We start from the raw sequence: 19,399 nt of genomic DNA on the forward strand, positions 1-19,399 counted from the left end.
TTTATTATTTATTTATAACTATAAACAAGTTATTTTTTCTGTGATTTATTTATATATGATGAAAAAAAACGGCGTCAGCAATGGCTATAAAATGAAGATCGGTCTATTCATAATGTAAAATTATATGGGAATGTCATTGATCGTCATTTCCAAGCCAACTAATGCCGTTTTCTCATCATCGATCATACGGTAGAAAATTGTGACAATTTTTTAGAATCAGTCAAAACAAGCTGGGGCGTTCCAATTTTTGAGTGTACAATTACAATATTTTATGTACCTTAAAGAGATAAGTATAAAAAACTACCATCAGGAAGAATCAATAACATTAAATAAGAAAATAAAGTTAAAAAATTAGATACTGTATATTAATAAAGGCTATAAAAAGCATTTTAATAAGCATAAGTTATCACAATAAATATCATGTCAGTGATTAATACACGATTACATATATCATTAATTCTCGATTAAACTTTCTTTTTAGCAGCTGTTGGTACCCGAACCCCCATCAAATTGCACAGACCATTTCTTTTGGGTCTAATTTCCTCAATTGAAACTTCCCAGTTTGTGTCACTGAGTGTTTGCATAACTTCGTCTATGTTTTCAGGTGGTATACAGCTACTATCACCACTAACCAAGAGAGATTCATAAAGTTTTGTGGACGTCGATCGCCGAACATACGGTTGTCTATGACATAAAAGAATGCTAAGTTGCACAAGGGCTGTTTGACAGACATCTCCTGGAACCTATAATAGACCAAATATTAATGAATCTTTAGTGTGCAATATTGTCACTAATCTACCTGAATAAACTGACACAAAACACTGATACCATCAATTAGTTTGTATATATCTTTACAGCCGGCTATTTCAATTTGGACCATTTTTAAAAGTCGTTTAGCAAAATCAGAGTTAGGGTCATCCAAAATCAATTTGATACAGCCAGAATCAAAGAGTTTATCTAAAAATCTATTAAAAAACGCTTTAAATATAAACTAAAACGGGATTTTTAAAAATTTACCTTAATAATGATACAGTAATTCTATCTTCTTTCTGATGATCACCAAAAATCTTATAAACAATTTCGCAAATCCGAATTATCTCTTCAACACCTTTGTCTTTTATTTCTTGTTTAAGATACGTAAAGAACGACAAACTTGAGCTTTTCACCTATTAAAATAAATTCATGTTTATCACTGTATATAGTACTAGATAATATGTAATTTGTAAATCACATATTTATTCGGACCTATAGTGAATTAAATCCTCTATACAGGGTGGTCCGAACTCTATTTCAGAAACTTCGGCGGCATATTCTGCAGGTAAAAATAAGCAAAAAACGTAAGAGATACAGGATTGGTAAAATGGAGGCAAAGTTGCGCAATTTGATGCTCAATAAAATGCCGTATTGCATTTTTATTTTTTATTACTTTTTTTTGCATAAAATATTCTTGTGATGGAATTTTTTGTACGAAGCGTCAGCAAATATCAAAGTGATATTGACTATATATAGTGTTTTAAGAGTGATGAAATGATTTAATTAAATTGAAAAAAACTCAGGTCCGTATTTAAAAAAATTAAGTTGATGATGGTCGCCAGAAGCCGAAACGTCAGAGTCAATATTTATTCACACAGAGTTATAGAGCAGAAAAAAATGGCCAAGAAAATGTGTTTTTCATTTTAAGTTATCTTAACAAATAAAGCCAGGAAACAATAGAAAACAAAATTGAAAATTCCGTGTTTTTTTCGAATATATTCGGAAGTCATTGTCTCCATTTTTGGCTAATTTATTCATGAGCAGGTTTGAAGTGGAGGCTAAGAATCGGTTTGAGTATTTTCCAAGAGTATGGTTTAGGTATGTGGATGATATTTTTGCTGTTTTTGACACACATTCAGACACCATAGATAATTTTATTTCGAAGTTAAATAATCGTTTTCCTTCCATTAAATTTACACATGAAATTGAGAACAACGACAGATTACCATTTCTAGATGTATTAGTTATTAGAAATACTAATAATTGCCTGGAATTTGATATCTATAGGAAAAATACCACCACACGCAGATATATTCCTAATGAATCACATCATAGTGTTGAACATAAATGGCTAGTTTAAATTTCCTAGTTCATAGATAACTTAGTTTCCCACTTTCCAAAGAAAGATATGAAATAGAAAGAGATTACATTAGGAATGTAGCTGAGTGTAATGGATATTCTCCTTCACTAGTTGATAAATTAATTAGAAAACGTAGGTATAGGTTAATGATTTCTGAAAATTCGACTTTTCAAGTGGAGAAAGACACGTCTAAATATTTTTCGATGCCGTTTGATAGAGAGTTATCCCGTGGTCTAAAAGGAATTTTGAAGAATGTAAATTATAAACTTGTGTATAGTGCTAATAATAAATTACAACAATTATTAGGTAATCCAAAGGATAAAACACCTCCACTGGAAAGGTCGGGTATTTATGAAATTTCTTGTAAAGATTGTAATCAGAAATATGTTGGGCAAACTAGAAAATCAATATTAACTAGATTTAAAGAACATTTAGCTCAGATAAGATATGGTAAACCGGATAAATCTTGCGTTGCCGAACATATTGTTCATAAAGAACATTGTATAGATCTTAATAATTTAAAATTAATTAAACAAGTCTCAAATTACAGGCAATTAGATGCATATGAAAGCATCAGAATTAATAAATGTAAAGATAGTATGAACAGAGACAACGGTCCAATTCCTTCAAGTTCTTTGTTCCTACTACTCTAGTGGCGGAAATCTAACTGTTACGCTCAGTGGGCTCCGACTCGGTTGGCTAGATTTTGCCACGCCCACTCGGTGCCCACTGAGCGAGTATATAAACGCTCAACTTGTAGATTGTACTTTAGTTTATAATCATCTGCTGATGATGCTAACATGGTTAGCAAAACGCGTGTCCAGTGTAAAAGTAAAAGTGTTTTGGTGTATTGTGGTGATTTAATGTTTTTATTTTGCAATAATAAGACGTTGAACAGGTGGCGTGTGTTTTGTATGATATTTCCGGCTTTGCAACCGTAATAAACACAATACTAACTTACTATTTAGAAAAATAAAACAATGTAGTTCGCATTGTAGGATTTGTAGGTAGATATATAATGAAAATTGATCAGAAAAATATATTTTTAGTTTACGTCTCTCTTGAATAAATGGAAGGGTAGGTAATGCTTTTTTGCCTATATGTAATGCACGCCACTGGCGCCAAGTACATATTTTTAACTGGTTTGAAGTTTTTACGTAAAAACTCACGGAAATGTATCGTCAGTAGTTTTATACAGGTACGGACGAGAAAAGTTATTACTCTTCAAAACAGTTAAAACACATGTAGGTGGCGCCCCCTACAAATAGGAGTCATACTGACATCAAAATCAAATTTCTCATCATTCCTAACATAACCTATCCAAATATTGACGTTACTTCAGAAATTATTTGGAAAAAATCGAAATAAAAATGAAACTTCTACACCCAGTATCTCCGAAACTAAGCATTTTAGGACATACGTTTATATAAACTTAAGCAGAATATGCTGCCGAAGTTACCAAATACAGTTCGGACCACCCTGTATAGCCAATAATTTATAATAAAAGTTTATACTCTATGATAAAAAAGAGGGTCACATATTTAATAGACTGTTAATACTGAATTATTATTTGTTGAATTTGTTCTATTAAATATAAAAGAAATATAAAAATTATAAAATACTGAAATATTCTCTCAACTTACAAGCGACTCAGTTAAACCACCAATGCTACATATCAATCCAAGTAGAACATTGTATGTATATGGTTGAAACTGTAAAAGCTGAACAAACTTAGGAAAAGTTGAGCTCGCAGAGTTCCAGTTCAAATTATCACATTCCTCTTGGGAAAAAATTACACATAGCTCATCATGATGTAAAATATTTGGTACTCTATTATTACTGAAAAAGGAAAAAAATGCTGACAAAATTAAAAATTTAAAAAAAAAATTTTTCTTTTTTTTAATTTTGACAACATTTAATTTTAGTCTAATATATATTGACACTATAGTTCAGTGAGTATAATAATTTAAGCGAATATAATATCACAGATTAGGTATACTATATGTATACAGATAAAAATCTTATCCCTAATTCGTGGTACGAAAATTGTTTTTTATGACGATGTGCAAACGAGTCAAATTTCCTGTGCGCAAAATAACAATAAACAGCATAATAGCGAGATATCGGTAAACCGAATAGCGTGCATGGACGTTAAAAAGGTCAGGTGTTATTTCCTTTACGTGAGGTGGTATTAACTCCCTTAATGAGTTAATACCACCGGTGGTATAACTCTTCATTTATAGTTATCGGATCGGAAAGAATTTTGTTCGCGTCGCGTCCGCTATTTAAACTTAACCTAACTTTAAATTAAAAACTTTGACATTATTTTGTTTACTAGGTATTTTAAAACTAAAGGGCTAAAATGCTTATTTCCAGTGCTTTATTGTTCAACGTCTGCCAGTGGGTTTAGGGCAACAAATTCTCTTAGAAGGGCTAAGTCGTCATCTGCTGTAAACCTAAGCCTCTTTATAGGTTCTTTAATATTGGAAGAGGTGGAATCCATATTTTGGGCCATATTTATTTAATTAAAACTAATCCCAGCTACTTAAATACCAAATTACCTAATAAAACTAAAGTAATAATTCAAAACAATTCAAACATAACCTAAAATAAAAGATCTCGCCGGCCGGCCCCGGTTGTCAAATTCCCGCACATGCCCATTAAAGCAATTTTTAAACGTTATTTAGAAATAGCGCTTGGTCAAGAACGGTAAACTAATAGGATTGCTCATCCTCATAAGACGTACGTTCGCCTCTTCCCGCACTTCAGCTGACAGTTGTGACGTCATTGTAGTCCTTGTCAAAGCCTTCGTGGCCTTGTCATGATAGTGTGTATTATTAGTTGCCTATGGTAAACTTATAAAAATAACAGCTGAGAAATTTTGAGTTAATTATTTTGTCAATTTTAAATGTGAAAAGGGTGTCTTTAAAGTTTTTAGAGCTATAGAGTGTATAAATACGTTCATTTTGTATTGTGAATTGTGACAAAGTGCATACTAAGTGCCCACGATTTTGTTTATTAATTATTTTAAAGCAAAATATGGAAGTACTCTAAAAAGAATGCTTGCAAAAGGTGACGCTGGGACCTGCTGTTCATAAAAATGCATTATCCGAGTATTTAATACGATTTATACAGTTAATTTTCTATATGCATACATATAAGGTGTTTAAATAAATAAACTAAATAATGAACGTTTTGCATTCGGCAACCAATAATGCACGTGTGTGTATTATTGGTTGCCGGACAAGGACTAATAACCATGACAAGGACTACAATGACGTCACAAAGCGAGTAGTTTTCGCATGCACCTGGCGGACACTTTTGGCTGAATGAGCAGTCCTATTAGGTTAACTGTTCTTGGCGCTTGGTGTAATTAAAGAACAGTTAACCTTACCGTTCTTGGGTGTAATTGATCCGCAAATTACGTCAGGCGGTAACGTTATTAGCGGGCGTTGCGTTAAAAATTGACTCGCGCATATCGTAACCATGATAAGGTACGCGTAAATACTGCATGACGCTATTTTTTTCGATATCATAAGTGGGCGTGCTATGTGCGCAACCTAGTAACCTAACTAGTGCCCGATTACGAAAATTTGAACCACGAAAAACAACAAAGAAAAAACAAAGTTTATAATCTGTATAATCTGTGATAATATATAAGTATTTATAGTCTGTATCTGGCATACTGACTCAAAAACCCCTTCAATTTCAAAGTGTAGGAATAGTTATAAACCAAAAATAAAATTATAATTAGTATAATAAATATTTTACACTTACTTATAAATGAAACTATAAAATACTTTTCCAGCCAAAGCTCTAGTCCTGTCAATTTTTTCCACTGCTTGTTGTGCAATATTTGACAGTATCCTGTTCATAAGGTCAGACGTTATAAAATTGGAACAGTATTCACTTATATGTAATGTTAAAACCTAAAAATACAACAAAATAATTAGTACTTAAATTTGTGTTTTTTTAATAAGGACTAAAATCAACTTTAATGAAATTTTATATATTTTAATACATTCTTAAATATAGTATTATTACCTGTAAACCATTAACTGAGACTTCTCTAACCCATGCCCCAATATCACCTCTTTTATCTTGAGTATAGTCTTCCAATCCCTCAAATAAAATGTCATAAAATTTACTAATATGACTTTCCTGCAAATCTAAAATAAAACTTATTCATACACATGTTACATTTAATGGTTTTTAAACACTACTTACCTTTCCCGTTACAAGAAAGAATTGTAGAAATAATTGAAGTTAAAGCTTTAATGCTATCTCTCCTACCCTCAGCCCATTTTAATGTATTTGGAGTTATTTTACTGGCATTGATCAAAGAACTAAAAATATCTTCAAAATATGGTTGCAAAATATATTTTGGTAGTGAACCTAATGCTAACGCATGCCCCATTCTAGTTGACTGTTTTGTTTCAGACCTAATTTCAGAAATATAACCCTTAACAATAATTTTATTAATTTCCGACTTTGCCTCTGTCGAAAAATATTCGTCCAATAATACAGGCAATGCTGAAATTGCAGCAAGGCGCACATTTGATACTTCATATGATAGACAGTCATTGAGAAGTGCTAACCAATCATCTGTGAATAAAAATAAAAATGTTACTAACATAACTGAATAATACAGAAAAAAAAACAAGATTACCTAATACTGGATCTGTATGCAAAGGTAACTTAGCGAGACAACATTTTCCAATGAAATCAGAACAGGCTTGTTTCATTAGTTCACCTCCAAGGCCTCTAAAGTATAACTTCTCTTGAAATTGGGGTATAAGATTTTTAACGCTTTGTAGGTGGTTGTCTGATAACGGGGAAATCTTGGATAAAGCATGAATGATCTCTCCAATGGCTAGTACAGCACCGTGACGACAGTTTAAATCGATAGTTTCGGTTTTTCTAAATAAAATAGGCAGGACCTTAGCTACCATGTATTCTGGAGCCTACAATATATATCTGGATAAATGGGACAGCCCCCGCTTTTATACCTACACTATCGGACAAAAGTAGAGCAACACTTCAAGAAATATTTGCAAAACGCGATTTTTTAATTATACATGCATGATAATGTATGCAAATACAATAAATTTAAAAACTACGAAGTAGGCTATGAGTATCGATGACAACAAGAATTTTTACTAACAAAACAAATGAATTTATTTTGACATTTAGTTTTGAATGCTTAATAGTAACGCGTCAAAAGTAGAGCAACATTCAAATAATTCATTCCAAAGAAGGGTTTTAGCAAAAGGAAAGCCCAAAATAATTCTGCGAGGTTTATTTTATGTTTTTTTAAACATTTCTATGCTGGATTAGTCATGCCAAGAGGAATTCCAATTTCAAAAGACTTGAAGCAAAGAGTTGTGAATGCATTCATGGAAGGTAACAAACAAGCCAATATTTCAAGACAGTTTGTGTTACCCCGGTACAATGTATCTAAAATAATTACATCGTATAATAACAGGGGACACTTAGAAAAGTTGCCAAAATCGGAAAGGCCAAAGAAAACAACCAAGTAATGACCGACAGACGCATCAAAAGAATTGCTCAAAATGATCCTTGGAAATCCGCACCTAGAATTATTGCCGAAATTCCAGAAATTACGGTTGGTATACGAACAGTACAAAGAAGATTAGTAGATGCAAAGTTATTTAGTAGACGTCCAGCCAAAAAGCTGTTAGTTTCGGAAAGAAATAGAGCAGCAAGGTTGGCATTCGCACGTCGGCATTTAAACTGGACCGTCAATGACTGGAAAAAAGTTCTGTTCAGTGATGAAACGCGCTACAAAATATTCAATTCTGATGGAATGAGACGTGTGAGGCGACCAATCAATACAAGGTTTAATCCTAAATACGTAACATCTACAATTAAACACGGTAAAGGCAGTGTATTTTATGGGGTTGTTTCTCATGGAATGGGATAAGCCCTATACACTTTACTAATGACACGATGGATCGATTTGTTTATAGGGATATCATGCAGAATATTATGCTTCCTTATGCAGAATGGGAAATGCCACTGCGTTTTATTTTCCAACAGGACAACGATCCAAAACACTCTTCACAAGTTGCTCAACAGTGGTTTAGGGAAAATGACGTTCGAGTTTTGCAATGGCCAGCACAATCCCCAGACCTTAACCCCATCGAAAATCTCTGGGAAGAAGTAGAACGTCGTATTCGTACCCAAATGTTTCCAAATAAACAATCCTTGATAGATAAAATTAATGAAGTTTGTAGAAATCTTTCCGAAAATGTCATTCAGAAGTTGATTGCTTCAATGCCGCGCCGTTGTCAGCAAGTTATTAATAATAATGGATAATCTATCAATTACTAATGTATGACTTTCAATTAGTATTGTTCTTAAATGTGTTAAATAGTTTTTGTTGAAATAAGACACAATAAAATTTGTTGAATACAATTTGTTGCTCTACTTTTGTCGCCCCTATTCTTATCAATTTTTATAATCAATATTATTTACCATTTTTAAACTGATTAAAAGTACACCAAAATAGTACTAGTACTAAAATAGTACTATAGTAATAGTGTAAGGATAGTGTGTTATAATAGTAAACATAGCCGAAAATCACAACCTAATAATTTTTTTTATTCAAACATGAATAAAAATGAACTTTGTTGCTCCACTTTTGTCCGTTAGTGTATATAGTGTTTACAAGTTTTAATTTGGAATATAATGATATACAGGGTGTTTCAAAAAACATGTGCCATCTCTCGTGGGGAGATTTCTCACGTAAAAACAAGATTTATTTTTCATATCAACATAGGTCCGATTCTTCTTTGTTTCGTAGCTACAGGGTGTAATCTTTGGATTTATTATAATTTTCTTCCAAGTACTTTTAGTGACTCAAATGCAATTTTGAGGGTAAAAGTTACTATAAGTGCTACATATTTTAATGCTAAATAGTATCTATAAATTCATCAGGGACGTGCGTATGGGTTATCACTGGAATATTTTTCAAAAAAACAAAAAATCATGTGTGCCAATGACTTTTTTTCTTTTGATATCATAATTGTGTAGGCCGTTTAATGCCAATTAAACATTATCTCTTGGTATTTTGTCGGATTCGGCCTCCTTGATGAGATAAACGCAATTTTATTAATTACAATTTAATAAATTTAAAATAAATATAAAATTAATAAATTATATATTTGACCTAATTTCCTAATTTATTATTAAATATCATTACAATAATTAGTTATTATTACTATTAGACCAACCTACAGCAATTTCAAATAAAAAATAATGGTATTTAAGATAATTACAAAAAATTAAATTTTAAAAAGTTATAACATCCTGTAACTCTAAAACTATGCATTTCCATAACCATGTTTATAGGAAATTTGTTTCATATTTTTTGATGAGGAATCAATGAGTACTTAGGACTGACGACCAGGTCGCACCGGCCAGGCCGCAGCTACCTCTAAAACCATTAAATCAAATGATATAGCGCACACTAATGTCCTGGCCGTCCGTTGGTCGTTGCGACCAGAAGACTGCACGGAAATATTATTATTTTCCGCCGCTTGTTGCCGGTTTTCTTCCAAATTAATAATTTTTCAGATAAAATCCCTCAAATTCAATGCACAACATTTTATTTTCTATAAGATATAGTGTTTTAGTGCAGTTTTTGCACACGTGCAGAAAATCCAAAGAAATGGTATACAGACTGGATCAAAGGTAAACTTAAATCTAATCCCTTTTTTTTATCAAAGGCCGATTCTAGTAAAAACTCAAAACATTTTTATATGACATACCTACTCTATTTATGATTGGTATGATACCTGTTATTATACCTTTGAGTTTCGATGTTTAAAAAATAAAAAAAAATAATATTTAAAGTTTTTCTACAACCACTTGTTTTTTTTATTAAATTAGTTTTTCTAGTTGTATTGTAGTCATGTACAAGGAGGACAACTGTATTTTAATAATTATATTTAATTTAACGTTTTTATATATAACAATATTATATTTAATTTAACGTTTTTCAAACAGGGTCCATTAGACTATATTTCTACAAGGTACATTATTTTAAAAAAAATTAAGCGTTAAAGTAACTTAAACATTCATAAAAATAGAAGTATTTACGGTAGATTCTCAGTAACAATAAAAAAGACGAATTTATATTGTAAACATTGAAATAACTGGAAGCTAAACTTTCTACCTGCTTATATTTAGAGCCAGTGTCTGACGACCTTTTTTTACTATGGCCCTAATATGTTTACTTCTAAAGTCGATAAGAGCCATCAGTAGAAGTCCATATAGCGCTCGGTTCGTTCGGGCTAAAATGCCGAAGTCTGGACGCACCTTTAGGAACAACACTGTTTTGTCCTTTATTGATATAATGCTGAAAATCTCACGAGTTACATGTCTCACTCTACACATATTAAATTACATAGACGTAGGATGTAGAATATTCTGTTACGAAACGACTGATAATAGGAATAGCAGGCATCGTGGATTTGAAAAATATGGAAATAACGACGTTATCATATAGTCGGGGTTGAAGATTTTACTTACTCCATTTACCACACCAGTATTTATTAACGAAAAATCCAAGAATATTTTAAATGCATTATTTAATATTAAAACATTTAATAAGCTCATTAATAACAACTTCGCTTTTTAGTTAACTTGGATATTTTAACAATTCTGAAACTTATTTCTTTCTGAAACAATATTTTCTAATTGGTAAAACGTAATAAATCGTTAGATCTGACAACTCTGTTGCAACTGGTCATTCATCTGGCCGCAGCTATAAATGCAATACATCCGGCCAGCCGACGGCCAGGTCGTTGCGACCTGGTGAGTTAGAGACCTAACTTGGCGTCAATGATTCATTAAATTTCAAATAAATTTTCGAACAGAGAACATAAATTTGTAAAAATTTTCCCGAAACTCATAAATTAAATAATTGAAATTGTTCGAATTATGTATCAAAAACTGTTAAAATTATTGTGCATTGAAATTTGACGATGAATATCTTTTAAACAGTTAATTTAATCGACTAATCAAAAGACATCATTGTTGTAGAGCAGTGAATACCCTACATGAGTGCGCGTAACATAATGATTTTTTTAACGCGTTAGAAAATTCATAATAAAAATGAAATCTGCCTTAAAAAAATCACACTTCAACCTTTAATAACTTTCGAACGGTGAGGTTTACAAAAATTGTTAGAGGCCTTTTTTGTAGAGAATTAAATTTCCTACAAATATATGAGACAAGATATTTTTTCCAAATAGTAGATACCGAGATATGAATTTTTCTTTCTAATAATATGGAAAAAAATAGAAAACTGAAAGGCGGAGGATCTTCCTATTAAAATTAAGAGCTCATACTCGGAGAGAATGTTTTTGAGGTGTCTACCAACCTTTATTTCAGAATATAAAGTGAAAAAAAATATAATCGACTTTTTTGGCCCACCCTAAATGTAGTGTTTACAAGTTTTAATTTGGATTAACATTGATTAATCTTTTAATATCCTACAGTGTGATGCTCTGTGCACAGCTTGGCGACTTATGACTCATGCATTAAAATACTGACCAGATTTAGAATGAGCGGACCGTTATGTAAAAATTACTTACCAATGAAGTAAGGTTGTATAATGACTTGGCTGTCAGTTCTCTTATTGAACAATCCCAATGATCCACTTTTCTAGCAACTAGATGCTCGATAAGTGGTATTGTATATTCTTCGAACTGCGCAATATAAACACTAATGTTTAAGTACGCATTATTCCTAACACTAACAGCATAAAAATCAGCCGTTGTTAGTATGTCAATTCCATGGGGAAACGTACCTTGTCTACCGACATTTTCTTGAAACGCTGCCGATGCCGCTCTGCGACAATTAATCTAAAAACGGTATCAGATTAAAAATTATGATTTTGTACACTGTTTTAAATTTGTTCTATACCTCTTTATCAAAGCACGTGACAACCAATAGCGTACTGGCAATATCTTGAACGAATGGAGCTAAATCTTTTGGTTCGTATGCTCTAGCAAATGACCAGCAAACATAGCAAGCCGCGTCCCTTATATGCGAACCAACTGAGGAATAGCCACGTGGTTCGTCATATACAAGAGCTTTTAAAATGAGAGGAACAACCTGTGGAAGTCTTTCTGGTAATAAAAATCCTCTCCTACCTAAACACATTAAAAAATGTAGATACAAAAGAAAGTCATGGCAATTTATATGCTAATTTTAACTATGTATCTAAGTAACAACCTTGTATATGAATTTTTAAAGTAGCTCAACCTAAGACGTTTATGGATGTAAAGCACCAGATGGCGGGGCGTATTTCACAGTCTTTTACTACAGAAAAATATTTTTTGTTACTCTGAATTTTGAAGCGACCAATAAAAACAGAGAAAATAAAAATCGATAATTTTCGGACGGTGCCAATTGGTTACTAATCGACCAGATACTTTTTATCTATTAGATATGCTATAAAAGCTGGTAATTATACAATTCGACCATTGTAAATACCCGACAAATTTCGCAAGGCCGATGAGGCCGATGCTTTTCACTGATAAGAAAAAAAAATGTTTGTTTAGATAATTTTCGAGATATTTTTTCTTTCTGAATGCACATTTTTAAAGTATTTTATATTCTTTGTCCGCTTGATCTATTATACTGGTTGCACGTATCGAGGTTCTGTTTCTTCTAGTTTTAAAAAATGTTCTTATTTCTTTGTAGTAGTAGTGGTTGTAGTGTAAAATTAGATTAATTTTATTAAGTTTAATTATAATGTTTAGCGTAGAATACCAGAAATAGTTTAGTAGTGTTTTTATAGTTTATTATTTTGCAGTTAAGTAGTAGGTGAAGGGATAATTTGGTTATTTTTTCTTTTTGTTTGATTAATTAGTAAGTTTGATAATTTTTTCAGTGTAGTGGTTGAAGTAGTGAAGAAGTAGTTGTGTAGTGTTTTTATAGGAGATTATATTAGTTTATTTTGTAGATGAGTAGTAGGTGAAGGTATTTGGGTATTTTTTCTTTTTGTTTTTCTTCTAATTGTAGTAATTCTATTAAGTATTGTGATAGATACACTATATCTTCCTTCAACTTCGTTGAAAAGTGCGTTATCATATAATTTTGGTTTTCTGGTAGTAGAATATACGAGAAAAAAATCTGATCAAATTTACTTTAAATTAAATTAATCGAGTTTTATTAATCAAATTAATCTAGTCAAATAATAATAATAGTTAGTTTCTAAATACTATACAGGGTAAGTTTCCTATGATGTTCTCTATGGGTATCTCGGAAACTACTGGAGATAGAGAGTCGGTTAAATGGGGAAAAAATTGCAGTTTTGTGGGGTCATAAATATGCGCCTTTCGGATTTTTCGGAGAAATTCAAGGCTTACTAGATATTTCGAAAAAAACAAATTTTGGCTATTTTAAAACTTTGTCTCTAATTCCATTATAATCTACCGTATGATCGAATAAAAACGGCGTCAAAGATGGCTATGAAATGAAGATCGCTGTCATTTTATACCTATGTAAAATTATATGGGAAATATCATCGATCGTCATTTCATAGCCATCGCTGAAGCCGTTTTTAGCCAATTCTTTTCTTTCTTGGCTAATATCCATACCAATAATACCATGCCAATTAGTTGGCCTCAAAAATGTGTAAAGTTTCATGTTTTCAAAAAAAATATCATAAAATTCGTAAAGCACTCAATTTAGAATAAAATAATCTAAGAATGAAATGATTCTTTTATAAACCTGCATTAAATCAAATTAAAATAGGTATGTAACTTTTTTTTAAATATTAATTAACAGCAATTAGCATTATCATAAATTATAAATAATGTACCAACATATCGAAATAATAATTTCTTTGTTAATACGGTCTGGAATTCTTAAAATAACAGGCAAAAATAATCCACAATTTACAATAAAATAAAAGTTTCGTTTAAATTTCTTAATCAGCTGATCACTATTAAAGTTCGCAGAAACCCTGGCTATATTATTACATTACTCTGAGGAAAATAACGAAAATAATCGATATTTTTGACTCCGCCCCGAAAGGTTCACGATTTGTCCTCCAGTTGGCAGCACATTTTGTCTAGTCGGTTGGGCAACTTTAAGAATATATAAACAAGGGTAACAAGTAGATATAGAAATATATTTTTAAAAAAATTATCACGGCGAAAGAGAATTAGATGTTGTTTATTTCATACCCAATTCAGCTAATGCAAGGCAACCACCATGCCAAGCTGCATCATTCTCTCTAGGCCCTAAAAGTTCTAACACAGAACCTACAACTTCATCTGCAAGATCTTTAGGTAGTCTAGCTGTCACTCTACCAACTCCCTTTGCTGCTGACCATCTGATATTAACAAGAAACGAATTATAAAACTGTTACTAAAATGTATACAAAGACACACCTAACTACACTGTCTGGGCATCTTAATCCTTGAATTAGTTGGTCAATAACTTCTTCCACTTCATCTGGTATGTTAATATTAACATTAAGGTCTGGAATTTCATTTGATGTGCTAGTTCTCAAATCACCTCCCGCACTTAAATTTGCTGCCAAAGAGCGATTTCCTCTTTGATAGCGCCATGATGCAATAAGAGGAGGTAAAAATGTTAAACCTAAATTAAGATATATTGTTTAAAATAAGTTTAAATTATTACATGTTTGTTTAATGAAAAAATACCTATTCTTTGAATAATTTTATAAACCAATTTTTGCACATTAGAGCCAGAATTTTCTTTAAACTCTGAATTAATAATCCATTCTAACAAAACACGTGCATGAGGCAATACGTCTTCCCTTTTCCCGTGTTTAATGATAGTTGCGATACAACTTAAAGTTCCATACTTCACAAAAACATTACTGTTACTGGCTAAACTCTGCACCATTACCCAATCAATAAAAGGTTTTAAATGTACCTCTTTCACATCATTCCTAAAAAGAAAAATTACCAAATATTGTCAGAAATTTGTTAAATATTCTTCATTACACACCAACCTAGTGATAAATTTATAAGACAAAAAAGCAGCTGCGTCCCTACATTTATCAGGAACAACAGCATAAATTTTAATCACTTCTAAAACTCTGGTCATTACTGTTTTCTGATCGCTTGTATTTTCATTAAATCCGTCAAAGCGAGAGAGATGAAAAGGTATCATGATAATTATCGATAACCATAATAATAAGATATATCTTGTAGTCCAAGTATCTGAATCATTAGGATCTTGAGCTTCGAGTAACTGTAAAACCGGTTCAAAATCGGCAACTTCGTGTGGTAAATGCCGAACAATATCTTTATAGCCCCTTACATTAACAACTACAAACATATAACTAAATGCAATATGTTTTAATTCAACAGGATTCAAAGTATTTCTGACTATATCGATAAGTTTTTGAAGTATACTATTAATATGTGTATCTAGCAAATGTGGCTGCTCTATATATTGGCTGAGAATAAACGAATACTTTTCATATGCTTTTTCTTGAATCGACCTTTCAGATACTATTATATTCTTTAGGTTATCAATCATTTGTAAAACCTCTTCATATTCTGAAAAATAATCTAAAGCGCAAGCTAATCCAAAAGGCTCTTCTTCCTTTGATGATTCTTCGCTCTGTAAATTCACCATAGTTTTATTCTTCAAAAATAGATAATTTAAACAAAATTTATTGTTTTTCACAAATGTTTTTAAAATGTTATTGTTTGCTATGTCACTTGTCTTTTCTAATGTCATTTGTGACAGTTCTAACCACAGATTAAATAACGACGTTTAAAATATAATTATATGATAAGATGTCCGTCGTTTTAAATATGATACCCTATATCTATGAATATAACAAAATTCAAAAAAGAAAATTAAAAAAAAGGTGATAAAAAGCTTTAATCTTTGGCTTTTATTTTTATTAATTTTCAAAAAGGCAATGGCGTTCGTATTTTTCAAGTATTTTTATTCAAGTTTATTTTCATTTTAATATACATATATTTTTTTTAATTTAGATCTGAAAATATACTTTTTTATTTTTTATAGATAATTATTACTAGAAAGACTTATTAAAAAACCTGTGAAATAAACAGATTTGAAGCATTTTAGCATTTACCAGAGTTTCGTTTTTAAAACGCTTTATCTTAAGACATTAAAAAATAGCGCTTTAATTCTAGCAATAAATTATAACACCTTATTTATGTAAATTTATGCTATGAGAGCAATATCATTAATAATTACATCAGTAGTTTTTAATTATTTTTGTTAATTTTATCATGCAATACTTTTCAGTTGATCGTAAGAAACAGTTCTTTGCATATCATTGTTTTTTGTAAACATTGTTCCAAATGCTAATAAGAATATGCATAGCTAATGCTAATGCAATAATTGTAATTCCTTGTTTTGTTAAGGTAATATTTGTCTACATTGAATATAGAAAGAATAAATTAATTATCTTGACTAATACAACGTCAGAAAATATATTCAAGGAATTTCTGCAGTGGCGGATCATATCCAAACTAAGAAGGGGGCTTTGAATCTATACAAAAACCTATATACAGGGTGACCCACTGCTAGAAAAGGCTCCATATCAACTTTCCTGTTTAAGATTTTACAGGCAATGGCATCGAGCATTTGAAAAATATTTTTTTTTCAAACGTCACAAAAGTATTAATTTTTCATACGTGATTGACAATATAAAAAAGTAATTTTAATGCCTAGGCATAAAAGTAATGCACTTTTACTCCTAAGCAGAAAAGTACGAAAATATATTTTTAAACATGTTATTAAACTGACATAAAATGTCAAATTCAATAAGTTTCTCGATATATAATACCCTATGATCGAATAAAAGCGGCGTCAGCGATGGCTATGAAATGAAGATCGCTGTCATTTTAAATGTAAAATTATATGGGAAATGTCATCGATCGTCAGTTTCAAGCCAACTGGACGCCGTTTTTTTTCGATCATACGGTACTTACAAGGTATTACTTTTAAATATTTTATATTATTTTCAATGTTTGAAATTGTTATGTTGTTAATTATTGTACGTCAAAAATATTAGTAAAATATTTTTGACGTTTGAAAAAAAATAAAATACACTAAAGTGTAGTGCAATAAATACTATACTAATTGCACTACAATAAAGTGTAGTGCAATTTATCCTGGGGTGGGCCTGGGGAGGGGGCCCGGTTTTTTGAGCTCAGGGGGGCTAGGGTTTTTGTTTTTTTTTTAATTGAGCTAGGGCTTTTGTTTTTTTTTAAATGAAAAATAATTTTAAAAAGCACATTTTTTGAATAAAACGTTTTACATAAACTTCTCTATCAATAAATTTCATATAACCGTGATCCCGTAGATTACTTAAATACCTACAAATTTTCTAAAAAAAATAAATTTAACACATGTTTGAACACAGTAAAATAATATCAACTAAACAAAACTAGAAAACGTCATTTTTACTGCATCACAAGCAAATAAAAATTAATACGTAGCCAAGAGTAATAATTCAGGATTTCTCTGGGACTCTGGGGGGTGCCCAGCAGTACCTGGGGGGTGGGGCGGCACCCCCGGGCATCTCTGTAGTTACGACAATGATGTTCTATTCGGAGTAAAAATGACTTTGTGCCTCGCCTATAATGTCAAACGTACAACCTCGCCACAACAATTTTAATTTTTACTCCTAATAAAACAATATACCATATGATCGAAAAAAACGGCGTCAGCGTTGGTTATGAAATGAAGATAGTTGTCATTTTATATGTAAATTTATATGGGAAATGTCATCGATTGTTATTTCCCAGCCAACTCGACGCCGTTTTTTTTCGATCATACGGAACTATTGTTACATGTTACAGATAGATACCGTACGATCGAAAAAAATGGCGCCCAGTTGGCTGGGAAATGACGATCATATGACAATTGATGACATTTCCCATATAAATCTATACCATAGATAAAAGACTTATACTATTAAATAGATAAGCAACTTATAATACATTTCAATTTTATTATACAAGGGTGCCTCTGGTAGATGGAGGAAGAAATACTAATGGAAGAGAGGGGTGCGGGGAAGGGGGGTTGTTTTAGTTAATTTAAAATAAATTTAGACATACATGTAAGAACACTTTGTGTGCTTTTAATTAGGTCGAACATATTATAAACGATAAATCAACTGAATTAAAAGCATACAAAGTGTTCTTATATGTCGGATATTAATTAAAAATATATTAAAAAGACTAGAAATGTATATATTAAGTTGTTACAGTTATAATTTAATTTTTGGCGGTTTTCTGCAAATAGCAGACAGTTTTACATAATTTTCCTCCCTTTGAAGTGAATTGGAAACGGCTATATAATTTTGGTGTAGGCAAGATTCCCAGTTTGTTTCCGTTTGAGACCTGAAATAATAAAAACAAATTAAATTAGATGTAATCATCTGCTGATCGTGCTAATATAACACAACGCGCGTCCTTAATTCCTTACATGCACCGTAAATAAAATTAAATAACTGCTCAGCAAGTAGCATTTATTAGCAGTACTAATTTAATAAATCTATAACTGTAAGTAGATATGTTTAATTTACTTACCATTGTATCCTTCGGAAACCAGGTGTACAACAAGTCAAGTACAACAAGTGTAGTACAAGAGTCTATACAAAACACAAATTGTCCCACCATTTTTAAAAAACATTATCTAAAACAGAATACTGGCAAAAACTCTGAAGGAATTTAATTTTACAATAATTAGACAAATCAAAACGAAATCAAACCGTAAAATCACAACAAAAGCGTCTCTGAGTGACAGTTAAAAATCAAATTTTATTATTGTCAGATATTGACATTTGCATTGTTAATATTGACAGTTTTAATATTTTGCGCCTCTGCATCTTGGAGGAAAAACTATTTTTAATGAACCGTCATTTCCATTTAAGTTTCTCAGCCATGATCTATACTAATATATAAAATCCTTAAGTGACTGAGGGTGCAGCCACACTATCCTAAAAACGGCGTATCGGCGTAATGGCGTAACGACCTTGAATCGATTTCCAGTAATTCTATTGGCTAAAATTTTTGACAGATGAATTTGACAGATAAAATTTCTGACAGATGAATGTTTCAGCCAATAGAATTACTGGAAATCCATTCAAGGTCATTACGCCCGTTACGCCGATACGCCGTTTTTAGGATAGTGTGGCTGCACCCTGACATACTGATTATTAGAAGCTCAATTTTGGCATACAGGTTGATTCTGGGGTGTAGAGGTTCGATAAGAAGGGAT

At 31.5% G+C, this 19,399-nt stretch overlaps 1 protein-coding gene across 1 annotated transcript; it reads right to left on the reverse strand.

The window, feature by feature from the left end:
• Positions 1 to 343: 343 nt before the first annotated feature.
• LOC115884756 (tubulin-specific chaperone D) lies at positions 344 to 15,862 on the reverse strand. Its single transcript, XM_030903424.1, has 14 exons — positions 15,138 to 15,862; positions 14,824 to 15,074; positions 14,548 to 14,758; positions 14,341 to 14,489; positions 12,068 to 12,297; positions 11,737 to 12,006; positions 6,783 to 7,077; positions 6,341 to 6,718; positions 6,158 to 6,282; positions 5,891 to 6,042; positions 3,757 to 3,952; positions 1,018 to 1,166; positions 800 to 965; positions 344 to 743 (listed from the first exon to the last, which is right to left on the reverse strand). Exons 1-14 carry the CDS (start codon positions 15,767 to 15,769, stop codon positions 465 to 467), a joined length of 3,483 nt encoding a protein of 1,160 aa, XP_030759284.1. The 5' UTR covers positions 15,770 to 15,862; the 3' UTR covers positions 344 to 464.
• Between the last annotated feature and the right edge of the window lie 3,537 nt (positions 15,863 to 19,399).

This window comes from Sitophilus oryzae, unplaced genomic scaffold (assembly GCF_002938485.1).
Source record: "Sitophilus oryzae breed Bouriz unplaced genomic scaffold, Soryzae_2.0 scaffold_357_pilon_pilon, whole genome shotgun sequence".
Classification (NCBI taxonomy): domain Eukaryota; kingdom Metazoa; phylum Arthropoda; class Insecta; order Coleoptera; family Curculionidae; genus Sitophilus; species Sitophilus oryzae.